The sequence below is a fragment of the Sinocyclocheilus rhinocerous genome, unplaced genomic scaffold (assembly GCF_001515625.1).
Source record: "Sinocyclocheilus rhinocerous isolate Xijiao unplaced genomic scaffold, SAMN03320098_v1.1 scaffold864, whole genome shotgun sequence".
Taxonomy (NCBI): Eukaryota; Metazoa; Chordata; class Actinopteri; order Cypriniformes; family Cyprinidae; genus Sinocyclocheilus; species Sinocyclocheilus rhinocerous.
The window spans coordinates 1574771-1599414 of NW_015645567.1; the positions used below are offsets into that span (position 1 = coordinate 1574771).

Here is a 24644-nt window from a genome sequence, read left to right on the forward strand (position 1 = left end):
TACTTCAAAAACATTCTAATTTTTTTTTACAAAATATTAGGCAGTTTTTTCACAAATCAGGGCTATTTTATTTATTTTTCATGAATACGACAACGGCATTAATATTAAAATCAAACTCAAACTTTAATATTCTTGATCATTCCCATTTCAGAAAAAAAATCAAATGTACAATGGGTCTAGTGTGTTCACCAGCTGCACTCAGAAAACAAGTATCTTTCTCTCTCCTCAGGGTTCAGTGCTGAGATCTCCGTGTTTGTGCAGATGGGAGCTTCTGTTCAATTGGATATACAGACACAACAACTACCAGAGTTTGATCTTTTATCCTGGATGAATGATAAATCAGAGAGTATAGTTAGATATAACAGTGATTCCAAAAGAGTAACACCTCACGGTTCCTACAAGGACAGAGTGGATTTCAATGATACAACCTTCTCTCTGACACTGAAGAACATGCAGAAGACAGACAGTGGACTCTACACAGCAAGAATAAGTGGATTAATAAACAAAGATTGTGTCACATACAGAGTATCTGTTATGGGTGAGTCTAATTTCTTTGTGTGGTTTAATGTGTTCCTGCATAAAAGACAATCAAGTGCAGTTTATGAACAGTTTTTCAGTTTTACATATGTGCACATTTAGACCAGCTTTTGGCACATTGTCTTTAATTCAGGATCTGCTACTGCAAAAAAAAAAATGTGATTGTGATCTTGGAGGAAATGTGTGTTTCAGATGCTGTGGAGGCTCCTGTGCTGACTATGAACTCAAACGGGTCCAGCAGTGACTCCTGTACTGGGAACTTCACATGCAGAGCTCATGAGCTCATGATTGACTCTAGCTATCAGAACAACAGCTGCTCTAAAAAGGAAGTGACATCACAGATCAACACTCTCATCCTGAACTGCAATCAGAAATCCATCATCTGTAACCATAGCAACCCTGTCAGCTGGAAAGAAGACAGAATAATCATCACACAGCTCTGTGACGATAATAAAAGTACCTGACCAAACACACACACACAATGCACATTAACACTCAAATCAAGTATCTCATTTTGGTTTACCAAATCTAGTCTAGTAAACTCAGAAAACCTGAGCTGTCGACTGTAATTGTTAATGATATACGTCTCATTTTCCAGAGAACAACTCAAAGAATGTCCAGACAGATTCATCTCTCCTGGTGCCAGTAGTTGCTTCGGTGGCAGTGATCATTTTGATAATAATATGTCTTTCAGTCTTTCTGTACTGCAGGTGTAAAAAAGGTATGTCCATGTTGCCTCACATACATTCTCTATGAAAAACTGATCTCTGTTCATAAATTTAATCAATTAAGTACTTTGCTGATTTGTAAAGTAATTAAAAAGAATGATGAAAACTTGTAGATGTCCTGGGAACTAAGGTTGACTTAAATTGGGAACTAAATGTCTTTTCCAACTTGAAAACTATACAGTCACAAAGAATTGTTTATTATACATAATCTGTGCCAATGTCGCAGACCATAATTATTTCAGCATCACTTGGCCATCACTTGAGTGTAGTTTGGGCTCCTCCTCAATGCATCCTATAAATGCTGTCATATGCATGCACACATCCAGTCTGTTTTTCTTCATTATTAACATGCAATTATATAGGAGGTGTTGAATTTTACCATTATTAGCTCCTTGCATTCTTTCTTATGTCAACGCGTTAAGTAAAAATATGAATATGCATTTTATCTAGCTGACTAATGAGATTATGGACACCAAATGGTTATTCTGAGGTAAATGTATTGTTAGGTGGCATTTAAAAGTTTTCCACGTTTTCCGCAGTTTGAAACACTGAATGAGCGATTACATGAGACATTTCAGTAAGATGTACTATATCTTATATACCTTTCGATGTCCATTCATGTTTATTTTCGTACTATAGTAGTAAAGAGAAAGATATGATGGGTTCCAATGCCACTTGAACTGAGGCGCTAAAGCGATCGCTCATGCCACATTAAAGAGCACCAAAACGGCATTTATTGTTTGAATTTCATTATGAATTTGGCAGAATTTTAAAGATGCTACTTTGTTTATTATAAAGTAACAGAGCACAAAGCTTATTGCAAGTGCGCTACAAATATGAAGTTCATGCATTAACAGAACTAGTGATCGACCGATATTGATATTTTATAACCGATACCGATACCAATTATTTGATAATAATATGTCTTTCAGTCTTTCTGTACTGCAGGTGTAAAAAAGGTATGTCCATGTTGCCTCACATACATTCTCTATGAAAAACTGATCTCTGTTCATAAATTTAATCAATTAAGTACTTTGCTGATTTGTAAAGTAATTAAAAAGAATGATGAAAACTTGTAGATGTCCTGGGAACTAAGGTTGACTTAAATTGGGAACTAAATGTCTTTTCCAACTTGAAAACTATACAGTCACAAAGAATTGTTTATTATACATAATCTGTGCCAATGTCGCAGACCATAATTATTTCAGCATCACTTGGCCATCACTTGAGTGTAGTTTGGGCTCCTCCTCAATGCATCCTATAAATGCTGTCATATGCATGCACACATCCAGTCTGTTTTTCTTCATTATTAACATGCAATTATATAGGAGGTGTTGAATTTTACCATTATTAGCTCCTTGCATTCTTTCTTATGTCAACGCGTTAAGTAAAAATATGAATATGCATTTTATCTAGCTGACTAATGAGATTATGGACACCAAATGGTTATTCTGAGGTAAATGTATTGTTAGGTGGCATTTAAAAGTTTTCCACGTTTTCCGCAGTTTGAAACACTGAATGAGCGATTACATGAGACATTTCAGTAAGATGTACTATATCTTATATACCTTTCGATGTCCATTCATGTTTATTTTCGTACTATAGTAGTAAAGAGAAAGATATGATGGGTTCCAATGCCACTTGAACTGAGGCGCTAAAGCGATCGCTCATGCCACATTAAAGAGCACCAAAACGGTATTTATTGTTTGAATTTCGTTATGAATTTGGCAGAATTTTAAAGCTGATACTTTGTTTATTAAAATGTAACAAAGCACAAAGCTTATTGCGATTATTGGACGGCAAGTGCGCTACAAATAATATGAAGCTCACGCTTTAACAGAACAGCATTTAGAGTAAAGATCTTGATAACAAGAAGCCATAGTATCGATTATAAACGAATTGTTATATTGTTAATGTCCAAACAGCTGACAGCATTACTGCACGCACTTCGCACGTCACCGCTCTCTCATGCCACCACAAAAGCTGCTTTTAGCAGGTATTCTGTCAACGCTGCTGTTCGGCTGAGATGAGGACTGTTTAAAAGTCTTTTTTCCACTAAAACTTTGATGCGCATCGTCTCAGTTTATTACGTCAACATAACAAATGATGTGATCGCAAAACAAAAAGAAAAAAAAAGTCATTACATGCAAATGTTTTAATCATAACATGTAAATTGCTCTACTCGCCAGTGGCGACCTCAGCAAAAACTTCTTGCAAATGCGACCGTTTTAGTCACAGTCTAGAGCCCTGTAACATGAGTTGTTCCTGTTTACTTATCTACACAACATACATGAATAAATGTACCTCAACGCTGCAGGCAAGTAAACATGATAACGTTCCTGCAACAGCAGTTAAACAAGATTATGCTAAACTATACATGATGACAAAAGTGAAAGAACAAAAGTCCAAACTGAGAATGTAAGCATAAATAGCAGGTTTTGTCAAGTCAAAAGTGATATTCTGGTTTCTAGACCACATCCTTTAATGTAGGTCTGTGGGAATATTTTTTCTGTATATATTTTTTTGTCAGTCAGACAAAAGTCTGATGGCTTAGAAAAGAGTCAAGAGTCACATAATTTAAACTTTATCATTCACGCCTGTAGCTCAAATGGGACACTAAAGTTGAATTCTTTCGCAATAGTGATATTTATATTAACACCACTATAAATTACCATTATAAACTGGAATCCATCAAGGGTGACTTTGGGAGAGTCTAACAACATGTCACTGCCTCAAACCCGAGCTCTGAGGCTAAATCTGACATTCTGTGAGGATCAGGACATTATGTAAGAAACAGACCCTAGGCAAGGTTAATGAGGGAAATCGCCACATATGCCAGCTGGGGCTCCTGCAAGGAGGAGAATGCCGCAGTGCCACATGGAGTTACATACATTTATTTCTGCTAAGAGCTTTTAGCTTTAAATTTTTTTTGTTTTTTTAATGCTTCTGTCATTTTAATTATTATTTTAAAAATATTTACATTTCACATTATTTTTTAGCTTAGTAATTTTAATAATTCAAGTTAAACTGATTTTAAGTTACCAAAGCAATATTCCTATTTTAATTTTTTCAAAGTTTTTTTTATATAACATACAGTGGGTACGGAAAGTATTCAGACCCCCTTAAATTTTTCACTCTTTGTTATATTGCAGCCATTTGCTAAAATCATTTAAGTTAATTTTTTTTCCTCATTAGTGTACACACAGCACCCCATATTGACAGAAAAACACAGAATTGTTGACATTTTTGCAAATTTATTAAAAAAGAAAAACTGAAAAATGCTCAGTATTTAGTAGAAGCACCCATTTGATCTAATACAGCCATGAGTCTTTTTGGGAAAGATGCAACAAGTTTTTCACACCTGGAATTGGGGATCCTCTGCCATTCCTCCTTGCAAATCCTCTCCAGTTCTGTCAGGTTGGACGGTAAACGTTGGTGGACAGCCATTTTTAGGTCTCTCCAGAGATGCTCAATTGGGTTTAAGTCAGGGATCTGGCTGGGCCATTCAAGAACACTCCTCTGAGGCTGGGACTCTAAACAGTGTTCTGTTTTCATCCGTGCAGCCAATGACAGAACAGTTAGCACTTAAAACCTGGAAAAATCTGATTTTCATGATATGTCACCTTTAAATGGTTTTAGCTCGATTTGGTTAACAAAAAAAAAACAAAAAAACACTGCTATAAACGTATTGGGAAAGCATGCTCAAGTATTCATTTACTGACAGCCTTTTAGTAAGAAGCCTAAGGACAATGTTTGGACAACAAAATCAAGGACACAGGTTCCACTAAACGCTAAAAAAAGACAGCAAGGCTCTCTTTTTAACTATGCAACACTCTTTTTGAACACTGCTTTTTGATCAGGGAACTGGTGGGAGCTATTAAAAAATGCTACTAAAATGCACTAGCTAGTCCTCATACCTCCAGCTGTAAGGTGAGACAGACGGGCTTTAAATACAGCTGCATCCGAGGAGTCAAAAAGCATCACATCAAAAAAGGTAATGCCCCGTGTGGACATGGCCAGTGTTACAAACCTATTTTTGTTTTAACGGTCATACCACGTCATGACCTGAAAAGAACTGAACCTGTGAGGTGTTCTGAGAAAAAGCACTGAGCGAAGCATTTCCACTGAATGAAACAGAACAATGCAGCGCTGGAAAACTCACTCACCCCATATAGTGCACTTTGAAACCCTACCGTCAATACACTACTGAGGTCTCGCTAGTACTGGATGCTCATTGACAATCAGCCTGTCATTGATAAAAAAAAGGCTCTAAAATATCAAGCTTTGCCATTAGAAGGAACTGATCAGACAGAGCAAAGCCATTTGGGATGCTGAAAATTAGAATTTTTATAATTTAGTTTTTTATTCAAATTTTGCTTAAGTAGAACATTGCACTGCCAAAACACATTTTCATAATCAGCAATTTTGTCTTGTTTTCAAGTAAAATAAATCTAAACAGTTTTTTTTTTCTTATTTCAATGGCAGGCTGAATTTACTGAGGTTTATGCTTAAAACAAGAACATTTTGAAGTGGGGTAAGAAAAATCGACTCAATTTGAGATATATTTTCTGAAAACAAGTCTGTCCTCATATACGATGCAATTCTTCTTCTCACGTAAACACATCTCTTTTTAATGGTGTTTCAATATTTATACTGTAAAAAAAAAAAAATACTGCCTAAGAAAAGTTTCTTTGCAGGGTGTGTAATGAATGGTAATTAAATAAATCATACATCTTGTTTACAAATGTTCATGACACAAAGAACCTGAAGATCAGGAATCAAAACATTTGATGAACTATTTTGAGTTTGTATGGGGCATTCTGATGGTTCACATTTCTCAAATTGTTGTGTTGACTGTTTTGACAATAAACTAACCACAATCTTCCTCAGCAAGCTGACTGTGTACGTGAGGTTTGTCTCTTGCTTCCAATCGTCCATGCTGAATGTGTGCATGCAGATAAACCTCTACAAACAGTATGTGCACAATACAATGAGAAATAAAGCAAATGCTATTCACAGCATTCAGAAAAGCCTACAGCCTACACTCTTAAAAATAAAGGTGCTTCAAAAGGTTCTTCAAGCGATGCCATAGAAGAACCATTTTTGGTTCCACAAAGAACCATTCAGTCAAAGGTTCTTTAAAGAACCATCTCTTTCTTACCTTTTTGTAATCTAAAGAACCTTCTTTCGCCACAAAGAACCTTTTGTGAAACAGAAAGGTTCTTCAGATATTAAAGGTTCTTTATGGAACCATTTAGACAAAAAGGTTCTTCTATGGCATCGTGAAGCACCTTTATTTTTAAGAGTGTAGGCGTTACCAGTGCAATAAAAGAGCCACTGTGAGAGGATATGAAAATGGCAATCTGCAGAGAGAAAGAGGAACTACAACATGACACTAGATGAGACAAGTATTTCACTAACAAGCAGACACTTTTGAGGTCAAGAGTGATGTATGCAAAGACATTAGGAAACATAATTTACAATGGGCAAAGCCAGGGGACTGCATATGATAATGTACAAACTTAATTTGGCACCATTATTTGGCATCACAGATCTATTCCAAATAGTAGGCAGCACAATAGTCTAGTCAAATGTCATACCCTATGTTCAAAAGTTTTGGGTCAGTAATTTTTATATATACAGTGGAAATCAAAATTTGATATCAACCTACAATTTCCTAAATTTCAAGGTCAATGCTTAGTCCTATTTGAAGTTATCCTAACAGGAGTAGATGGGCAGTTTTTAAGCATATTTCATAAATTAATTGTATTCTGAAGCACAGTATAAAAAAACTTAAAATTAGGTATTTGAAAAATAAAATGATCAAAATTAGAGAAAACTTACAGATACCTTTAAGTTATTGGTGTTAATCTGGCACCTGGTGCTAATTTCCTTAATTATATGACAAACCCTATTTAACTGGCAATATTCCTCTAATTTTCACTGAGACTGTAAGATGGCAGGCTGCTCTAAGCTGACTGAAACCCAGCAAGCAACAGGAGTCCAGATGAAGGCCAAAGGGACGACCCTTTCAGCCACTGCATGAGACGTTTGAATGGCTAATCTGTGATTTTTAGTGTACTGCAGCTTTACAATGACACTAATTAATTCAAGTCCCCCAAAAATGCTGGTTGTCCATGTAAGACAAATTCAAGAGAAGGCAGGATAATGCGGAGACTCTCAATGGGCAATCGGTTCAACACTGCAGCTGGAATTGCTCGCCAGTTCAGTGCTGAACAGGGTAAGGATCTGTCTCGGCACGTTTAAGAGAAGTCAAACTGAAAGCACACTTTGCAGTGACGAAGCCTCTCATCAGCAGAAAGAATCAAAAGGCTAGGCTCACCTTTGCTGAGGAGTATGTTGTGTGGACAGAGGAGAACTGGTCCAAAGTTCACTTTAGTGATGAGAGAAAGTTTAATTTATTTGGGTCTGATGGGAAACATTTTGTTTGGCGTCAAACTGGGGAAAGACTGAACCCAGAGTGCGTAAAGAAGTCAGTGAAAGCTGGAGGAGGAAGTGTCATGGTTTGGGGGATGTTTTGTGCAGCAGGTGTTGGGCCTCTTATACAGCGACATGGCAGGTGAATGCAAATGTTTATCAGAACCTCCTTCAGCAACTACCTTCCCTGCAAGCATCTCCCAATCAGCCTGCAGTTTTCACGCAGGACAATGCCCCTGTCACACTGCAAAACGGGTAAAGCAGTTCCTTGAAGCTAAGAACATTGAAATAATGAAATGGCCGGCCCAGGGTCCTGACAGCTGTAACCCTCCAAAATTTTAGTTATAATCTTCTTTTGTGCTACAGTGGTTACTGTTCTCTAATTATGATCACTGTGTTTTCCACAAAATAAAGGCTTTCGTTGAAATGCCTTGGTTATTTTGTCAAACATGTTAGGAACAGGGTATACCCACAGCTAATAATCCTTCAAACTTTGAGCAATGAAGATTAACAATATTTCAGAAAAATGTTCTCTAATTTTGATCTCTAATGTACATGTATATTTGTTTTTCAGAAAGGACACATTAAATTGATCAAAAGTGACATTTTTATTGTTACAAAAAGATTTCTATTTTAAATAAATGCTTTCTATTTATCAAAGAATCCTGAAGATAATGTATTGTTGTTTCCACAAAAATATTAAGCAATACAATTGTTTTCAACATTGATAATATTAAGAAATGTTTCTTGAGCAGCAAATCAGCATATCAGATTGATTTCTGAAGGATCATGTGACACTGAAGTTTGGAGTAATGATGCTGAAAATTCAGCTTTGCGTAACAGAAATAAATTACATTTTAAAATATATTCAAATAGAAACCAAGTATTTTAAATTGTAATAATATTTCACATTACTGTTTTTACTGTATTTTTGATCAACTAAATGCAGCCTTGGAGAGCAGAATAGTTCTTCTTAAGAAAAAATCTTACTGACCCCAAACTTTTGAGTATAGACTCAAAAGTCCTATTAATTAAATGTGCAATTTCACTTAATAATTGTGTGTGCTATATGTATTTTTGGACTTATTAGAGTATTCATCTGTTTATTGTAATCAACTGATCATCGGCAGCAAGGTTTGGAACAAGGCCATCAACTCCAGTATCACCCATTTCCTAAGCAATGTTTATATTATGTTGAACCTGCACACAAACAACACTCACTGCTGAGTGTGCTTTTATTTTACCTATTGCAAATATCCAAACAGGTCTGGACAACATGCATGCTCCAGGTAAGGGAGGACAGCACAAAAATAAGCCATGCCACCTAAAAAGATTCAATCATTCTCCAACGCCTGATCAAAACCTCACCAAGTTTACCAGAGGATGTGATTATATCTGCCGGTATGAACGAATCAAGATCTGCATCCATAATTCCCAGAGGATCCAGTTGTGCAACGTGGTGCCCTCGAATCTGCAGGGTTCCAGAAAAAAGACAGAGGAGACAGAAAAAGAAAAAGAGGAGAAGGTAGGACAGTAACCCAAAGAAAAGTAGAGACAGTTAAGGAGGTAAGATTGGGACAGAGCGAGTGTGAAAGCCACCAGAGAGATGACAGAAGAACAGGGACAGAAGGACAGAGCAATGTTAACACAATGAATGAGCATGCTCGCAATCACACTGAACACCACAAGCAGTTCTCACCGGACTGATGGGACCCGATAGTAAGTGGGGCATTGTCAAAATTTACACAACTGATGCCCAAAGGGTCGAGTTTGGCTATATGATGACCTCTGACCTGTGAACAAGGCAACAGCACTTACAAGCTAACAGAGGAGCGCAATCACAGATTAACATTCTTTACTAAGGCACTTATATTTTATATTGAAAGGGTCCTAGCTTTTTAATTAATCAAATTAGCCAAGATAATCCATTTTAAAAATATGCCAGGGGTGAGGATATATTTAAATAAATTCTGTGGAGATTTGCAGATAAAGATTGTGTCGAAAAGATCCTCATGTATGAGGAATGAGGATAATATGAGGTCCTCATCTACTTTATCCAACATATTGGACCAGCGATATATGACTGAAACTTGGAAAGTTTGGAAGTAAGGGTAATATGTTTAGGCAGTACAATACCAGCAAAAAGGAATGCTGACTTGTTTTTTAATCTTTTACAGAGTAAAGTCATAAAAACAATGAAATAACTTAAATCTGCACTAATGTTCAAAAGTCTGGGGTTGGTTAATATTAAAAAATATATTTTTGAAAGAAGTCTTGCAGGCTCACCAAAGCTGCATTAATTTGAATAAAATACAGTAAATATTGTGCAATATTATTACAATTTTAAAGGGGTCATATGATGCTGCTAAAAGAACATTATTTTGTGTATTTGGTGTAATGAAATGTGTTTATGCGGTTTAAAGTAAAAAAAACACATTATTTTCCACATACTGTACATTATTGTTTCTCCTAATATGCTGATTTGTTGTTCAAGAAACATTTCTTATTATTATCAATGTTGAAAACAGTTTTGATGTTAAATATTTTTGTGGAAACATTACACATTTTTCCCCCCAGGATTTTTGATAAATAGAAAGTTTAAAAGAACTGCAATTATTTAAAATAGAAATCTTTTGTAAAATTAAAAATGTCTTTATTGTAAATTCTGATCAATGTAATGCATCCTAGCTGGAATAAAGTTCTCATTTATTAAAAAAAAAAATCTTACTGACCACAAACTTTTAAACAGTACTGTAAATACAGGAATCATTATTAGTACAACAATATGATGAGGGGAAAACAGCAGCAGTAGAGTCCTCTCCTCCAACTTCCAAAATTTTTGCCTTCATACCTGGTAGGCACGGATGAGGGACTGCACGGCAAGGTGGTCTTCCACCAGTTTTTCCACATTAGGCTGAGCTCCAACCAGTGCCTGGGCCTGAGACAGTCCTGAGAGACTCACCCCCACTGGAGGTGGGTTTTGGTAGGCAGAGCCAGGGGGAGCGCCTGCGTTGGCATTACGGAAGAAGATGTCCCAAGACTGTTGAAAAAGGAGAAATTACAGTAGAAGAATAATAACAATACTTCAAGTGCTGTGCACTAAACACATTTGAAAAAAAAAAGATTATTTTTAATGTGTTAATATACATCCACTGGCGTACACAAGTTATTTTGGATTATTAAAATAAAATGTTAAATAGAAATTTCAATTAAAACATTTCAATTTAGTTTTGTTATTTGAATTTCAATTTCACAAAGAATTGTGCAGCATTTTGTCCAAACAATAACGAAAGGACACCTTTTCATTTATAATTTGTTTTAAATCTCATTTTGATAAAAAAAGTAAATAAAAATTGTGTGAAAATCGTGAAATCAGTATCGTGAATCGTATTGCATCGTGAGTTGAGTGAATCATTACATCCGTACTGCCGACCAGCAGAATTGGTGTCTTGCATTATCACACAGGAATTATTCTGAATCATGAACTTTGCTTCATCCTCCAAAGTCTCCAATACAGATGGGAACTGTGGTCAAATCTGAGTAAACTGTGGGAAGGGGTCAAATTTCAGTAAACTGCTTTTCTGAGCAGCAAAACTTCACTGGATAAGCTGGATGTTCGATTGCATAACCAAAGACATTTGATGCAATCATCTGAAAAGCTTTAGGTTCATGCAGGGACAGAAAAGAAGAGCAGTTTGAACCATAGACCATGTCTGACCTTGTTCTGAGCATAAGGGCTTACTTACCTGCATATCGGGTCACTGTGATTCAATGACACATCACACAGGACCTCATACTAACCTGATAAATGTCTAATAGGCTTTAAGGAGCTAAAGAGCTCAGTGTGTTAAATTAAGAGCGCCGATGCCGTATCATCTCGCAGAAGGGCACAGGAGGGAAGTCTCAACTGTAGTGAAACTGTATTATGCACTTCCTTCATAATTTTCCTCAACAATTTAGTTATTATTTATTACTTCTGTCTACAATAGTCTGTATTTTGCTTTTATCTATGGCTGCCCATTTGAGGATTCACTTGTGTACTTTTTCTGTGGCTCAAGACTCAGAATATACTCCAAGGTCAAAAGAGTTAAAGCTAATTTATATAAATGTGTATAAATATGTATAGCAATATATAAATGCATAGACAGACAGTATTGGCTGTTCATCTAAAGGTATGCTTAAGTGTGATGTTCAAAGAAATAAATAATAAATAAAAAAAGAGATACAGAACTAAATGGAAAGGTAACAGCAGGTTTGTCCACTGCGCTTGACTTAATGTGTTACAGTATGATACATTCTTCACAGTTTCTCAGAAAACATTTAGTTCTAGTTTGAAAACATCCTGGCTGGAAACCATACAAGGGCATGTGAAATGGAAAAGAAAAGTCTTACATAACAGCCCTGCAAAGCTAAGCTTACTGTCAGAGAGGGGAAACAAAGTCACATTATGAAACGTGGATGTCCTCAAGCACAACCTTGGAGACCAAAGAAGTTCCTCTGCAGTTTACTACACAAACAAATCAGTTAAGTTCATAAAAGAATCATTCTAACTGCCATGTGAACTGAATCAACTGATTCATTTCTAAAGATTTGACTCAAAAGGATGTTTCATTCACAAATCAAGATGTTGCTACCTCTTACATGAAACTGTCAAGAAGATTTAGGGCGGATATCAAGATTTTTAGAAGATAACAACTTGGGTTATCTGGTTGCTTTCTTCATTAATTCCTCAAAGATTTGCTTACATATATTATATGGGTCTATAATAAAATGGAAGTAAGTAAATGATGACAGAGTTGTCATTTTGTGTGGACTGCTCTTTCAACACTCAAACAATTACCAATTCACCTTTTTAAAACAAACTTGAAGACCAAAAAAGGAAAGTCATTTGAGAGGCAGAGTAAGTTAAGCTGCGATGAAAGATTATGAATACATTGTTTTCTGTAGTATTGCATCCACTGATTAATCTTTCACAATATGAACAGGAATGTGCATTGTGAAAGTAAACAGGGTGAATTTTGATTTCACGTGGATTTTAAGCGTCATAACTGTGGTATTGCAGCAAAGCAGCCAGGATTTTCACAAAATCCTCTACGCTGAGAGCTGACATCTTACCTTGTGCACACTCTTGGGGTTCTCCAGCCATGAATAGTACATCTCCTCCACATAGTTGGAGCTCGTCCCATTGAGAAAAGGCTCAGCGGCTACAGGGGCCGTGTAGCACCGAAAGGGCTGAAACGTCCTTAGGGCCCCGGGTGTCACCGCTGTTCTCTGTTGTGAGAAACTTGTAGCATTCTGAGAGGTTGTGACCGGCCTTAGCAGTGCAGCGCAAGTCCTTAAGCGATGCATCGCAGTCTATAAACCAGCTCCACCGCTTCTCCAAACCAACCTCGAGAACTAAAGCTCCACACAACACTAAATCCAACAGATCCTGGATGTGTCCTTTTAATTTAAGGTGCTTGTCCTCCTACTCCTCCACTCAAGGTCTATTCGACTCAAGTCCCAGGGAACTGAAAGAAGCACCAGCATGTCAATAAATAAGATAAATAAAATGACATTGCGGCCACAGTAAATGTTTAGGAATGAATCGCATGTTTTTGTGCCTGTCCTACAGGTCTGGTTTGCTCAGAAGTCTTGCAAAGGATTCTTCCCGAGCATGAGACAGATGCACATGTGTGCTGTCCTTTAGTTTATGAAAAAGATCACTGGATACCAAAACCTCGTCGAGCATGATATATGACATTAAACTTTACAGAAAAATCTGCCTGACAAGAAAAAAGTACATAAATGTTTCTTATTATAATAATGAATTGCCGATGTCCGCTTTTCATGACGATACGTGCATAGAAAAGGGCTCTTCTTAGAAATAAGAAAAGAAAGAAAGAAAGAGCAAAAGAGCCACTAATAAGTTTAAATAAGAGTTATAATAATCTCTTAGCAGCAGCGAAGGTCTCGTGAGTAACGTTAACGGTCCACACCGGCTAGCTTCAGCTAACACCAGCAAATACAAAACTCTCCATAAAACCATCAAACGTCTGTTTAAATTGCCATTGACTCAATGGAAGAGAAAAAATATCACATTATACAACTCTAACAACAAACAAACCTTTAAATGTGTCTAATTACAGAGTTTTCTCTTCAGGGTTGCTGACAGACGCAGAAGTGACTCGCTGCCTCACTGACAGAACCATTAAAACATCAAAAGCGCTGCGAAAGCAGATAAAAAGCGATTCAAATACTTACTCTTAGAGCGAGAGATTCTATACAGCGCAGTTTAATGTCATGAAACAAAAAATGAAAGAGAAAGAGTGCGGTATCAGAAGCGGATGAGTCTCGTGGCGGCTAGTCGTTTCTAGGCAGCGCGAGCAGCGGCTTCGCGTCACGAGCGCGCATAACGTCAGCCTCACTGCACGAGGAGTTGCATTAACTTTTTTTCCAGCACGTTTTGTATGTAAAGCATGGGCGAGGCCAGACGTTTCCGATCTATAAATCCATCACCCGCAGAAGCTCTGGCTTCATTTGTAAGTTAGCCGGTTCGGATTCAGTGCTAAGACTTAGTTTCTATTGGGATATTCAATATATACTTTTTAAAGAATTGATCTGATTGATATTTGTTTCGCTATTTTCAAATTCAACTCCACAAACGCGCGTATTTTCTATTAGTCCTTACTAAGAGAACGACCAATCATCCTTTAGACAAGCGTATGGTATGCACGAAGAGGGAAAATGAAGAAACTGCCTGTAATTGACCATGAAAACTCGCGTTTAATATTTTTAAACTAAATATATAAAGTTATAGTGAAATAAGACGTTTATTATTATTATTATCGTTTAATAAATTACATCCATTTGGAAAATTACCAACTTCTCATTGGGTGGGCCCACGCGTAGCCTCGCCACTGACGTAAAGAGCAATCAGTTATTAATTAGAAAATCCTAAATATTTCGCCCTCAAGCAGCAATCCTAGATTTCGCCCACGAAAATTTGCCGAACAACGATAATCATGACAGAACCTTAACTTCGAATCGAACTTTTCAAAGTTATTACAACATTTAATAAACTACATCCATTTGGAAAATTACCAACTTGCTCACCCGGGCCCACGCGTAGCCTCGCCACTGATGTAAAGAGCAATACATTATGCAAATATTTATTTTTATTAGGAAAATACCATACATATTTAAGAAGGAGCTGGCTCTTTGCGAACCAAATTACATTTGATAAATAACTTAATTCATTACCATAGTAAATATTAAAGAACCATGGTAATTACTGTACCGTGTAACCAGTACTTCGGAAAGGTTTTTGTGCATCTTATTCTGCAATTTTGTTCCTAAAAGAAACACACATATATAGAAAAAATTAAAGATTAATATTTCAGTTTCTGGAAGACTTCAGGAAGAATCATGGCTCAGAACAGATTTTATTTTACCTCTAAACTCTTGAAACGATCTATTTTGTCCTTATATTTAGTATTTTGTATGCCTTTGTGTACGTTTATAAACTAATATAACAGCATATACAATTAAAAAAAAAAAACTGTTTATTAAGACTGTATGCAAATTTTGTATGCACAAGACTGCATAACCATAGAATAATAACCATAACTTCTCCTTAATGATGAGCATGTAAACAGCCATTGTTGATTCATCTGGCCAGAGTACTGGACAGCCTGTGCAAAGAACTGTCTGTACTATGCATTTACACCAGTTTCCGCTGAACACAAACCATTTTTAGTGACTCAAAAGTACACACAGTTGTGAAATAAATTCACATGCTGCTTTCTCATATCTTATCAGCTTTCAGAGGCAGCTGGTCATTCAGATAACCCCCCTACATGTGTTAGCAAGATCTCCACATCAGCAGAAGAGCATTTTGTTTAGTATACAGCAGATGATATAAAAACCACACCATGGGTTTTGACAGTCTTTTTATTGATAATACTGATAACATCTTAATACATTTCCTATAGCACACATAGAGAGAAAAAGAGGGAGAGCACATTGGAAGAACAGATATGAATATCAATAAGAAGAATGAGGAGAAACAAAGATTTCATAAGAATAATTTTTTCACAACTGAATAAAATCCACATCATCCCGTTTTAGTTTATATACAAAAAAAACGTGCAAAGTTGGAAAAGGCTGATGTTCAGAGAAATGTGCAGCCGTCAGATTTAAGCAAAAAGATTACAAAAGACATTGGGAAAAAATGTGAATACTAAATAGCAATTGGCTTGATGTTGTAAGAGCAGCGACGCGTCACCACTAGAGAAACACAACACTGATTCCCTCTTTCACATATGTGTAACACACTCAGACACACACCAGCTTCCCATTAGTGGCCTGATTAAGTAATATCACTCGTCACTTCAACTGTTTCAACCTACAGGTCATTGTGTTTGGAGAAGAATCCAGTTGATAACAGATGAAACACTCTTTTGGTGGTTATTCAAGTGTATATACATCTAAAAAAAACATTTAGGTTTCACTAACACAATTTGTTAGTGCATTAAGATTGTGTTTCTGTGTTTAAGCAGAAAAGTGAGTGAATTCTTGGAGATCTTAACATTATGCATTTTTGTCTAACTAGAACAGTGTGGTAAAGAGCGCCCCCTACAGGATTAGACAGCATTTGAGCAAAGCACAATGAAGGTTGTTGATTAAATGACATTGAACACAGACATAATTCGAGGTCCCTTTTGTAGACTGGCAGCCAAAGCACGATCCATTCCATAATAAATCACATGCATAATGTGACCTAGTGTGACAGCGGCAAACACTGCGATTGACCCACATTAATAAACACATTGTTCATCATTTCACATTTTCTGTGGGTTCAACCAGCACTGCTCAAACAACAACAAATGCCTTTACAAAAGCATGCCGTACAATCAGAATAGCTGTTTTACCATGATAGTCATCATCTTTAGACAAAAATAGTTATATGCACCTACAAAGCTCAGAAAATAGATAGAATCACCAGCATTCAGTATAAAATAAACAGCATGAAACAAAAAAAAAGTCACCAAAATGTATTATTGTGAAGTTCATGCAAATAGTTTCCACTTATAAGATAAGTTAACATTATGCAGCGGTAGTTTTACAAGATATCTATTTGTTGAGCAGTTTTATTTTCAATTATTGTCTGCAATACTAAACACACATAAGAAAGAAATAACACCAGTTTGTTGACATGCGGACTGCTGTTTGCGGCGGATGTTGTATTTGTCACCATTTACATAGAGTTTGAAACTCTCATTAAAGTGAACTACAAAAATAAAAGTCACATTTCAGATTAAAATTAAAGGAATAGTTCACCTATAAATGAAATTTTGTTGAAAATGGTCTCTTGCTCAGGCCATCCAAGATGTTGATGAGTTTGGCATTACATCACTTGCTCAGCAATGGATCCTCTGCAGTGAATGGGTGCCGTCAGAATGAGAGTCCAAACATCTGATAAAAACATCACAATAATCCACAAGTAATCCACACCACTCCAGTTCACCAACGTTTGTAAGAAACAAATCCATCAAGACATTTGATCTTTTTAACTTTAAACTATTGCTTCTGGCTAAAATGCGAGTCTATAATCCATAATGATGCTTCCTCCAGTGAAAAAGTCCATCCTCAGGACTCTATTTTTGCTGGAAACAAGGGTAGAAGTTAAAAACGTCTTGATGGATTTGTTAATTGAGCGACTGGAGTGGTGTGGATTACTTGTGGATTATTGTGATGTTTTTATCAGCTGTTTGGACTCTCATTCTGACGGCACCCATTCACTGCAGAGGATCCATTGGTGAGCAAGTGATGGAATGATACATTTCTCCAAATCTGTTCCAATGAAGAAACTCATCTACATCTTGGATGACCTGAGGGTGAGTACATTTTCAGCAAATCTTCATTTTGGGGGAACTATTCCTTTAAAAGCAACATAAAACACAACAAGTAGCCTCAACAAAGGTTGTGTGACTTCAGAAAATGAACAGTACCAGTTGTCAGGAAGCCCCCTAGTCAATCCACATAAGACTGTCTTCCAGTTCTGCTACAGACAACAATAACAAAAACATCGCAAATCCGCCAAAAATTCTCACTCTGTGCATTATGGCTTTCAACACTTTAATATAGTGACTATGCTTTCACATTCAGGATATCAGTGCCATTGTATTGTAAAACCACACACGTACACACACACACACACACACACACACAAACTAAGAACAATACCGCCATAATTACACCACATAAATTATATATAAAAAATTCCTGCGTGTACAGAACAAAAAAGAAAAACAAAGGATGATAACTGTAGGTGCCTGAGTCGAGGTGAATCACAACGTTCCTGTGACAAAGGTACAAACACGTAAAATTTCGCAGGTTTCTGATCACCGTGGGATCCAGAATGGCTATTTAAATCTTGAACACACTTGGCCAGCGAACAGCGGTAAATATCCTGCTGCTTTATAATAAAGGCCCTTAAAAACAACATACTGTACTCTCTCGAAACATCCTACTAGATCCCTTGAGAAAAAGAAGACTAGCTTCAACAGACATTCCTAGTCTCACAGACCACCAAAACTCACATAAAACCAGATCAGCAGTGATTGTCAATAAGAAGGACACATCAGCTGCTGGTCATCAAGGGCCAATACATGAGATTATGCTCTGATTTAGAGACAAAAAGCTCCTTTTGAAGGAATCCAACTTGGCAACCTGCAGATATACGAGGCGAATCTCAATGATGTGATGTCAGCTGCCTCCAAGAGATCTGATTGGTGACCTGATAATACAAACACTGATCACGGTGACAGAAAAACTGCTCGCCATGAGTTTTGAATCTTAAAACCATGTGTGTGCTGCTGCTTTTAGATAGACTTCAGATTATTTGAACACCAAAAAAATACTTAAAATCCATGCTTACAAAAAAGAGAGAAAAAAGAAAGTGTTTTGAAACAAAACATCAGTCATTTTACCATCAAATATACAATCTCAAGAACAACAGCAATACTTAGAATCCTGACGGAAGTAATAATCATATATAATCAATAGTAGTAACAATAACAATAAATACAATAATAATAATTATATTTTTATTAAAACATGATCTACTGTATTTGGGAGTACCTGGGCACAGGGGGCATAAGGCCAGTGAAGACGAGCGTAAAGGCAATCGTGCGGGTTATTATAACTCTAGACGGGAACCTGGAGTCTATGATTGCTCTCGATGATTAATATATGCAGTGCTGCTCTTGCGTCGGGAGGGAATCTTGGCGTTCGGTCGGACGTTCGGGAGCGTGCTGGGTGGAGTCGGAGGTGAGGGGGGTTCTGGATGCTGTGTTGAGAGCAGCCCAGCAGGTAGAGAGATAACTGTCGGTTTGCATGCAGGGGAGGACGGCTGTGTCCAGCGTTGGAAGGCTGGAGGTTTCGGAGCGCTCCGACGCTGGACCTATCAGTCCTCCTTGTCACTCGCATCTAATGTATCTGTTGCAGGGCCACTCTGAAATACAAAAACACAGAAATGCTGTTTTTAATCAGCTCACACTGGAGTGAATGTTCTAAAAATATATAAAATATACATAGATTTAAAAAATATATTAAAAAAAGAAACGAAAAGAACTATTTAAATATTATTTTATGTTTTTATTAATGCTTATTAATTATATTAACAATTATAATATAATTAATGGCTCGTTTCCACGGAGCGGTACGGTACAGTATAGTTCAGTACAGTACGATTCGGTACGGGTAACCCGGATCAGGCTTGCGTTTCCACTGCCAATAGTACCCTTCTTGATAGGCGTGGTGTATGCCGGAATGTAGCGATCGACGATGAACCGCGACAATAATCACAACTCTGCCTCTTTTTGTTAAATGTCAGTTTTAATGAACAATAATAGCCATTATAAAAGTATAAGTACAAAGTATAAGAGGCTTATCAGCGCTGTACTACAGTAAAGTTAAAAAGAAATATATAAAATTAAACATAACTTTGTGCTCAGCCAAAACAATATGACCAGGAATAAATAATAGATTCATGAGACCACGAATGCCTGTTAAATATAGCCTACCCAAAATGAATTGTATCTCATGTTTAATCACTACAGAGACATCAGAGCCAGCGGTAAACGAGCCATAATATGAATTTATTTGAATATTTTATTTGAATTAATATAAATTACCTTAAACAAGGAATTTGTTGTATAAAAATATAATACTGTTCAAAAGTTTGAGGACAGTAATATTTTTGAAAGACTTTCTTTTTGAAAGTTTCTTATGCTCTTATGTGTTATTTTAGTATAACTGAAATATTATTATAGTTTTTATTAATATTTTGAATTTATTTTATATTTTCTGTTTTATTTAAATTTTAGTTAGTTTTGTTGTTTTTTGGTCTTTTTTTATGTGTCTACATAGTATGTTTTTTTATTTATTTCAGTTTTAGTTATTTTAATACATCAAGTTAAACTAAACGAAAATGAGAAATGTTGCCTTGACAATAAGCTGAGATAAAATAAGTTTATGCTTTTAATATTTGATTTTATTTCAGTTAATGTGCATTTTATTTTAGATAACGAAAATGTTTTTATGGTTTTCATTTCGGTTAACTATAATAACCCAGAATCCATCTTGACACCAACCAAAACTCTACTGTGAAACAGATTTGAATCCACACCAAAAGCTCTAGTGTGGAAACAAAAGTAAAAAGTTTCAGAAAATGGACAACTCCAAAGCGTCACCTTCACTGGAGAGGGGCAGCCGGTGCACCGGAGCAGTGGAAATGAACGTTCTGCCATTTGGAGTCCCGACGGTGCCACACGCGGGTCTCCTCCGACTGGCTGCTGCGTGGCCGGCCCTGTCCATCCACAAACTGGGTGAGACGGATGTAGGCGATGCAGGCGGCCTCTTCTCCGATCAGGTGCACGTGAGGGTTCAGGATGGTGGTGTGGATGGGCTTGCTGTTCTTAGAAAGCACTGCGGAGAAACACAAACACATGGAGAAAGATCATGTGCTACAGATACTTCCTGTGATTTATATCACACATTAATGATTTAAACCATGGTAGTCTTTCTGCTTGAACACACTTACAGTTCTCAAAGTAGAATCTATGGAAGTCCATTCCCTCAACTAGGTTCCCCAAAGCCTCGGGTTCAAAGGAGGTCAGTCCAGGGTCACAGATTTTCCTGTTACAATGGTCCCATTGTGTATTATTATTCAGGTAGCTGCTATAAACATGGACAGTTGAACTATTTTCATCTTACTCTAACTAAACTGTTTCTCCGCCATGACAGTAGAACTGACTGTAGAAGAAGACAGTTTACACTAATGGCTGCTATAGCATTCTTGTATTTGTACAATATGGTGTGTTTTGGGCCAAAGTGGTTTGTGTTTGCATGAAAGCATAAGGTAACATACGCATAAGCGTCAAAGTCCCCATTATTGATGGCTTCTATCAGCTGCTCCGTGATCTTAATGATTTCCTGTTTGCGTGCTGTAAGAGAAAACACGGACACAGGTAAATACACACATACAGTTTATGCTAAGTAGTCCCACCTTAGTTTAATCTTTTTTTTCCCCACTCAAAATTATGATTATTAAAAAAAAAGTAAATACTTTTTACTTCAGATATTGGAATATTTTAATCTTTACGTTAAAAGACGTGAATTAAAGACCCCATAAAATCAAAATGTGACTTTTGTGTCTCTTAGTGGCTTAAAATGGACCATAATAAAAAAATAAAAATAAAAAAAAGGACAATATCTCATAGCCTTTATTAATCTTAGTTAGGTGTCAGTGAGCTTTGTTTTGTAATAAATCTCTTATGCTGCATTTATTTGATAAAAAATACAGTAAAACTGTAACATTTGTGAAATATTATTACAATTTAAAATAACTGTTTTCTATTTTAATGCATTTTAAAATGCAATTTATTCCTGTGATCAAAGCTGAATTTTCAGCATCATTACTCCAGTCTTCAGTGTCACATGATCCTTCAGAAATCATTCTAATATGCTGATTTGCTGCTCAAGAAACATATCCTATTATTATCAATGTTGAAAAAAGTTGTGCTGCTTCATATATTTGTGGAAACATGATACATTTTTTTTTCAGGATTCTTTGATGGATAGAAAGTTCAATGCATTTAATGCATCCTTGCTGAATAAAAGGACAAATTTATTTTCAAATTTTACTGACCCCAAACTTTTTAGCGGTAGTGCATGTTCCGCCCCAACTTCCTGTCTCTACAGGAAATACATCAGCACAGGAAAGACAATTGTGCATTCATGAATTCTTTAAAACTATAGACTGATAGAGTCAAAGCTAAGTGTTCTTCTTAGTTGTACATGACATGAACAGACAAATTTCAACCTTAACCAAAGAGTTAACGCTCTGAAACACAGGCAGAGGTCAGAAAGGTCACGTCCTCCTGACTCCAGACCTGAGAGGCTGAGAGAGGTTTAACACACACCAGCTCTGCTGTGGACTTACCTAGTTTCTCAGTCATGATCTTCAGTCTAGACCCTCATCCATTCCTCCTCAATACTCTGCCTAAACTCTCTCTTCTGATGAAGTTTGCACGCTCACACATGCACAAAAACACTCTGCCTTCATCTAATCGACATCTCCACCACTTTCCTCCTCCTCGTCTTCTTCTGTCTTTTCCTTGTTAACTGCATGGAGCTAGTTGAGCTATTCCTGGATCCTTAGATACGGCTTACTTCTCGTTTCCTCTCTCTCTCCCTCCCTTCACAGCTTCCTGCTCCACTTTAGAGGAGCTTAGTGGCCCCGACACGTCCTTCAGTTTCTCCTTGTCAATCTGACACCGCAGGCCTGATCTAAAGTCTCTGACTGTGGCTTCAGCTTTGATAAACGTCCCACTTCCTCTAAGCGGATATGTATGGAAGTGCATCACAGTTCTGTCACAAACCATACTCTGTAAATGTTATTTCAGATGCTTAAATGCTGCATTTTTATCAGGGAAAACTGCCTCCTGCTTCTTCCGAATGTCATATGTTGGTTACAGGGTTGATAGGAATTCAGCTGCAGACTGTTCTTTTTCATTCTTACCATTAAAGGGGTCATGAACTGAGAAATCAAAATTCCCTTGATCTTGTGACATATAAGAGGTCATTGTACTATAAAAACCTCCTGTAAGTTTCAGAACTCAAAACTTTCTCGTTAGTCCAAAAACAGCTTATATTGAAGCCGATCTGCCTAAACCCCGCCTCCGCAGAAGCAGTTCAAAGCCTGCTTCAACATCACTGCCTGTTAAGCTCCGCCCACCAATTCGCATATGTAGTAGGTAAATAACGCAAGAGGAAAACGCAGGTCTACACAGAAACCAAACGATTAAGATGGCTCTGAAGAAAACTAGACGCTGTGCAGTGCCAAGTTGTGCATTGCCTTCCTTCTGATCCCAACATTAGGAAAGAGTGGATGAACTTTATTTTGTAATGAATCAAGGCCTTTAAAGTCATTAAAGTGCAATGTGGACTTGACCGTATGCTAAAAGCACACACACTATATACTCACTCTGTACAGACACAGAGGTGGGCAGGGTTGGGGGGGAGGAGGTTTGGGGAGGGGGGACAGAGGGTCGAGAGGAAGGCGACTCCGTCTGAGGCTGTGGGACAGGTGCGCGCCCCACACTGCTCACCAGATCTGTGAACCGGGCTGAGTGGATTGGGAAAGGGAGGAATGCATTAACCCACCGTAAGAGACAGAGAGATGGACAACATGTGAAGAGATGAAAAGGCAGCAACATCAGACAAATAACAATATGCATGGGGCAGTCGTGTCTGATTGAACAGGATATGCATCAATAACAAGGGTCAAAGGTCAACACTTGGGCCAACAGACGGTACATGAACAGGGTCCTACATTAAAAGTGCATGTTTTACCTGTTAAACACCTAAGGACATGAGTAACAGTACATCATGTACATTCACTTTATAATTTTATCAGTGGCCTAGAAAAAGCCGTTTTAATAGACATGGAGGGGGTCGGCTCATGGGGCCTGACATATTAATATCATACAGCTTAATATATCCCATGACTAGCTGAATACTACTCATTATATCTTAATAACTCCCCTGTTATTGGAAACTTGGTAAACAGCATAATACATTGTCCAAATTGCAAAGTAAGCACTGTCGCTCACAGCTTAATAATTATTTTATTATTAAATTGATCCGTTTAATACTTTAATGAATTTAATATTACATTAATAAATTAATAGTTAATATGATTAAATATGAAACTAAATGATTATGCTAAATTATTATGCTAATTTGTTAATTAATAATTAGCTAATTATTCGTTTAATTTAATAAACTGAATTATTAATTATTAAATCATTAAAATGAATATATATTACAAAGTAACTACTTTAATGACAAAGTAGGTTACACTTTATTTTAAGGTGTCCTTGTTATGGTGTAATTATGCAGTTAAGTACTATGTACTATTTAAGTACTATTTAAGTAATTATGCATTTAAGAGTAATATGAATTAACTACATGTACTTATGGTTAGGATTAGGGTTTGGCTTAGGGTTACTTGCATGTAATTATGCATAAATAACTGTGATTATAATAGTAAGTACATGTAACATGTGTAACAAGGACACCTTAAAATAAAGTGTTACCCAAACGTATTTCAGGACATTATTAACTTATTCAATTAAAGGCACAATATGTAAGATTTTTTTATTAAAATATCCAAAAACCACTAGAACAGTGTTATATATTTTGCTGACTTGTGTACTTACATTACCCCAAATGTTTCGAAGAATGTTTAAATCCAGAGAAATAAGCAATTTTAACTAGTGACACGGACCGTGTCCATAGTGTCATTGTGTCGCCTGCCAATGACGTCATAACCCCTCAATTTCCGGTTTTGTTTTGTAGAAAACATGGAAAAACCAAAGACGCTTTAATATG

At 36.8% G+C, this 24644-nt stretch overlaps 1 protein-coding gene and 1 pseudogene across 1 annotated transcript in view; both read right to left on the reverse strand.

Moving 5' to 3' along the window:
* LOC107706796 (2-oxoglutarate dehydrogenase, mitochondrial-like) overlaps positions 1-14201 on the reverse strand; it is a 33979-nt pseudogene extending 19778 nt beyond the window's left edge.
* A 3903-nt stretch (positions 14202-18104) lies between these two features.
* The window catches only part of LOC107706753 (calcium/calmodulin-dependent protein kinase type II subunit beta), a 68534-nt gene continuing 61994 nt past the window's right edge, over positions 18105-24644 (reverse strand). The window contains exons 16-19 of the mRNA XM_016510555.1: positions 21118-21193; positions 20791-20885; positions 20441-20675; positions 18105-19200 (exon numbers count right to left, since the gene is read on the reverse strand). Coding sequence (XP_016366041.1) covers positions 20443-20675; positions 20791-20885; positions 21118-21193 — 404 coding nt within the window. The 3' untranslated portion in view covers positions 18105-19200; positions 20441-20442. The remainder of the gene's footprint in view (positions 19201-20440; positions 20676-20790; positions 20886-21117; positions 21194-24644) is intronic.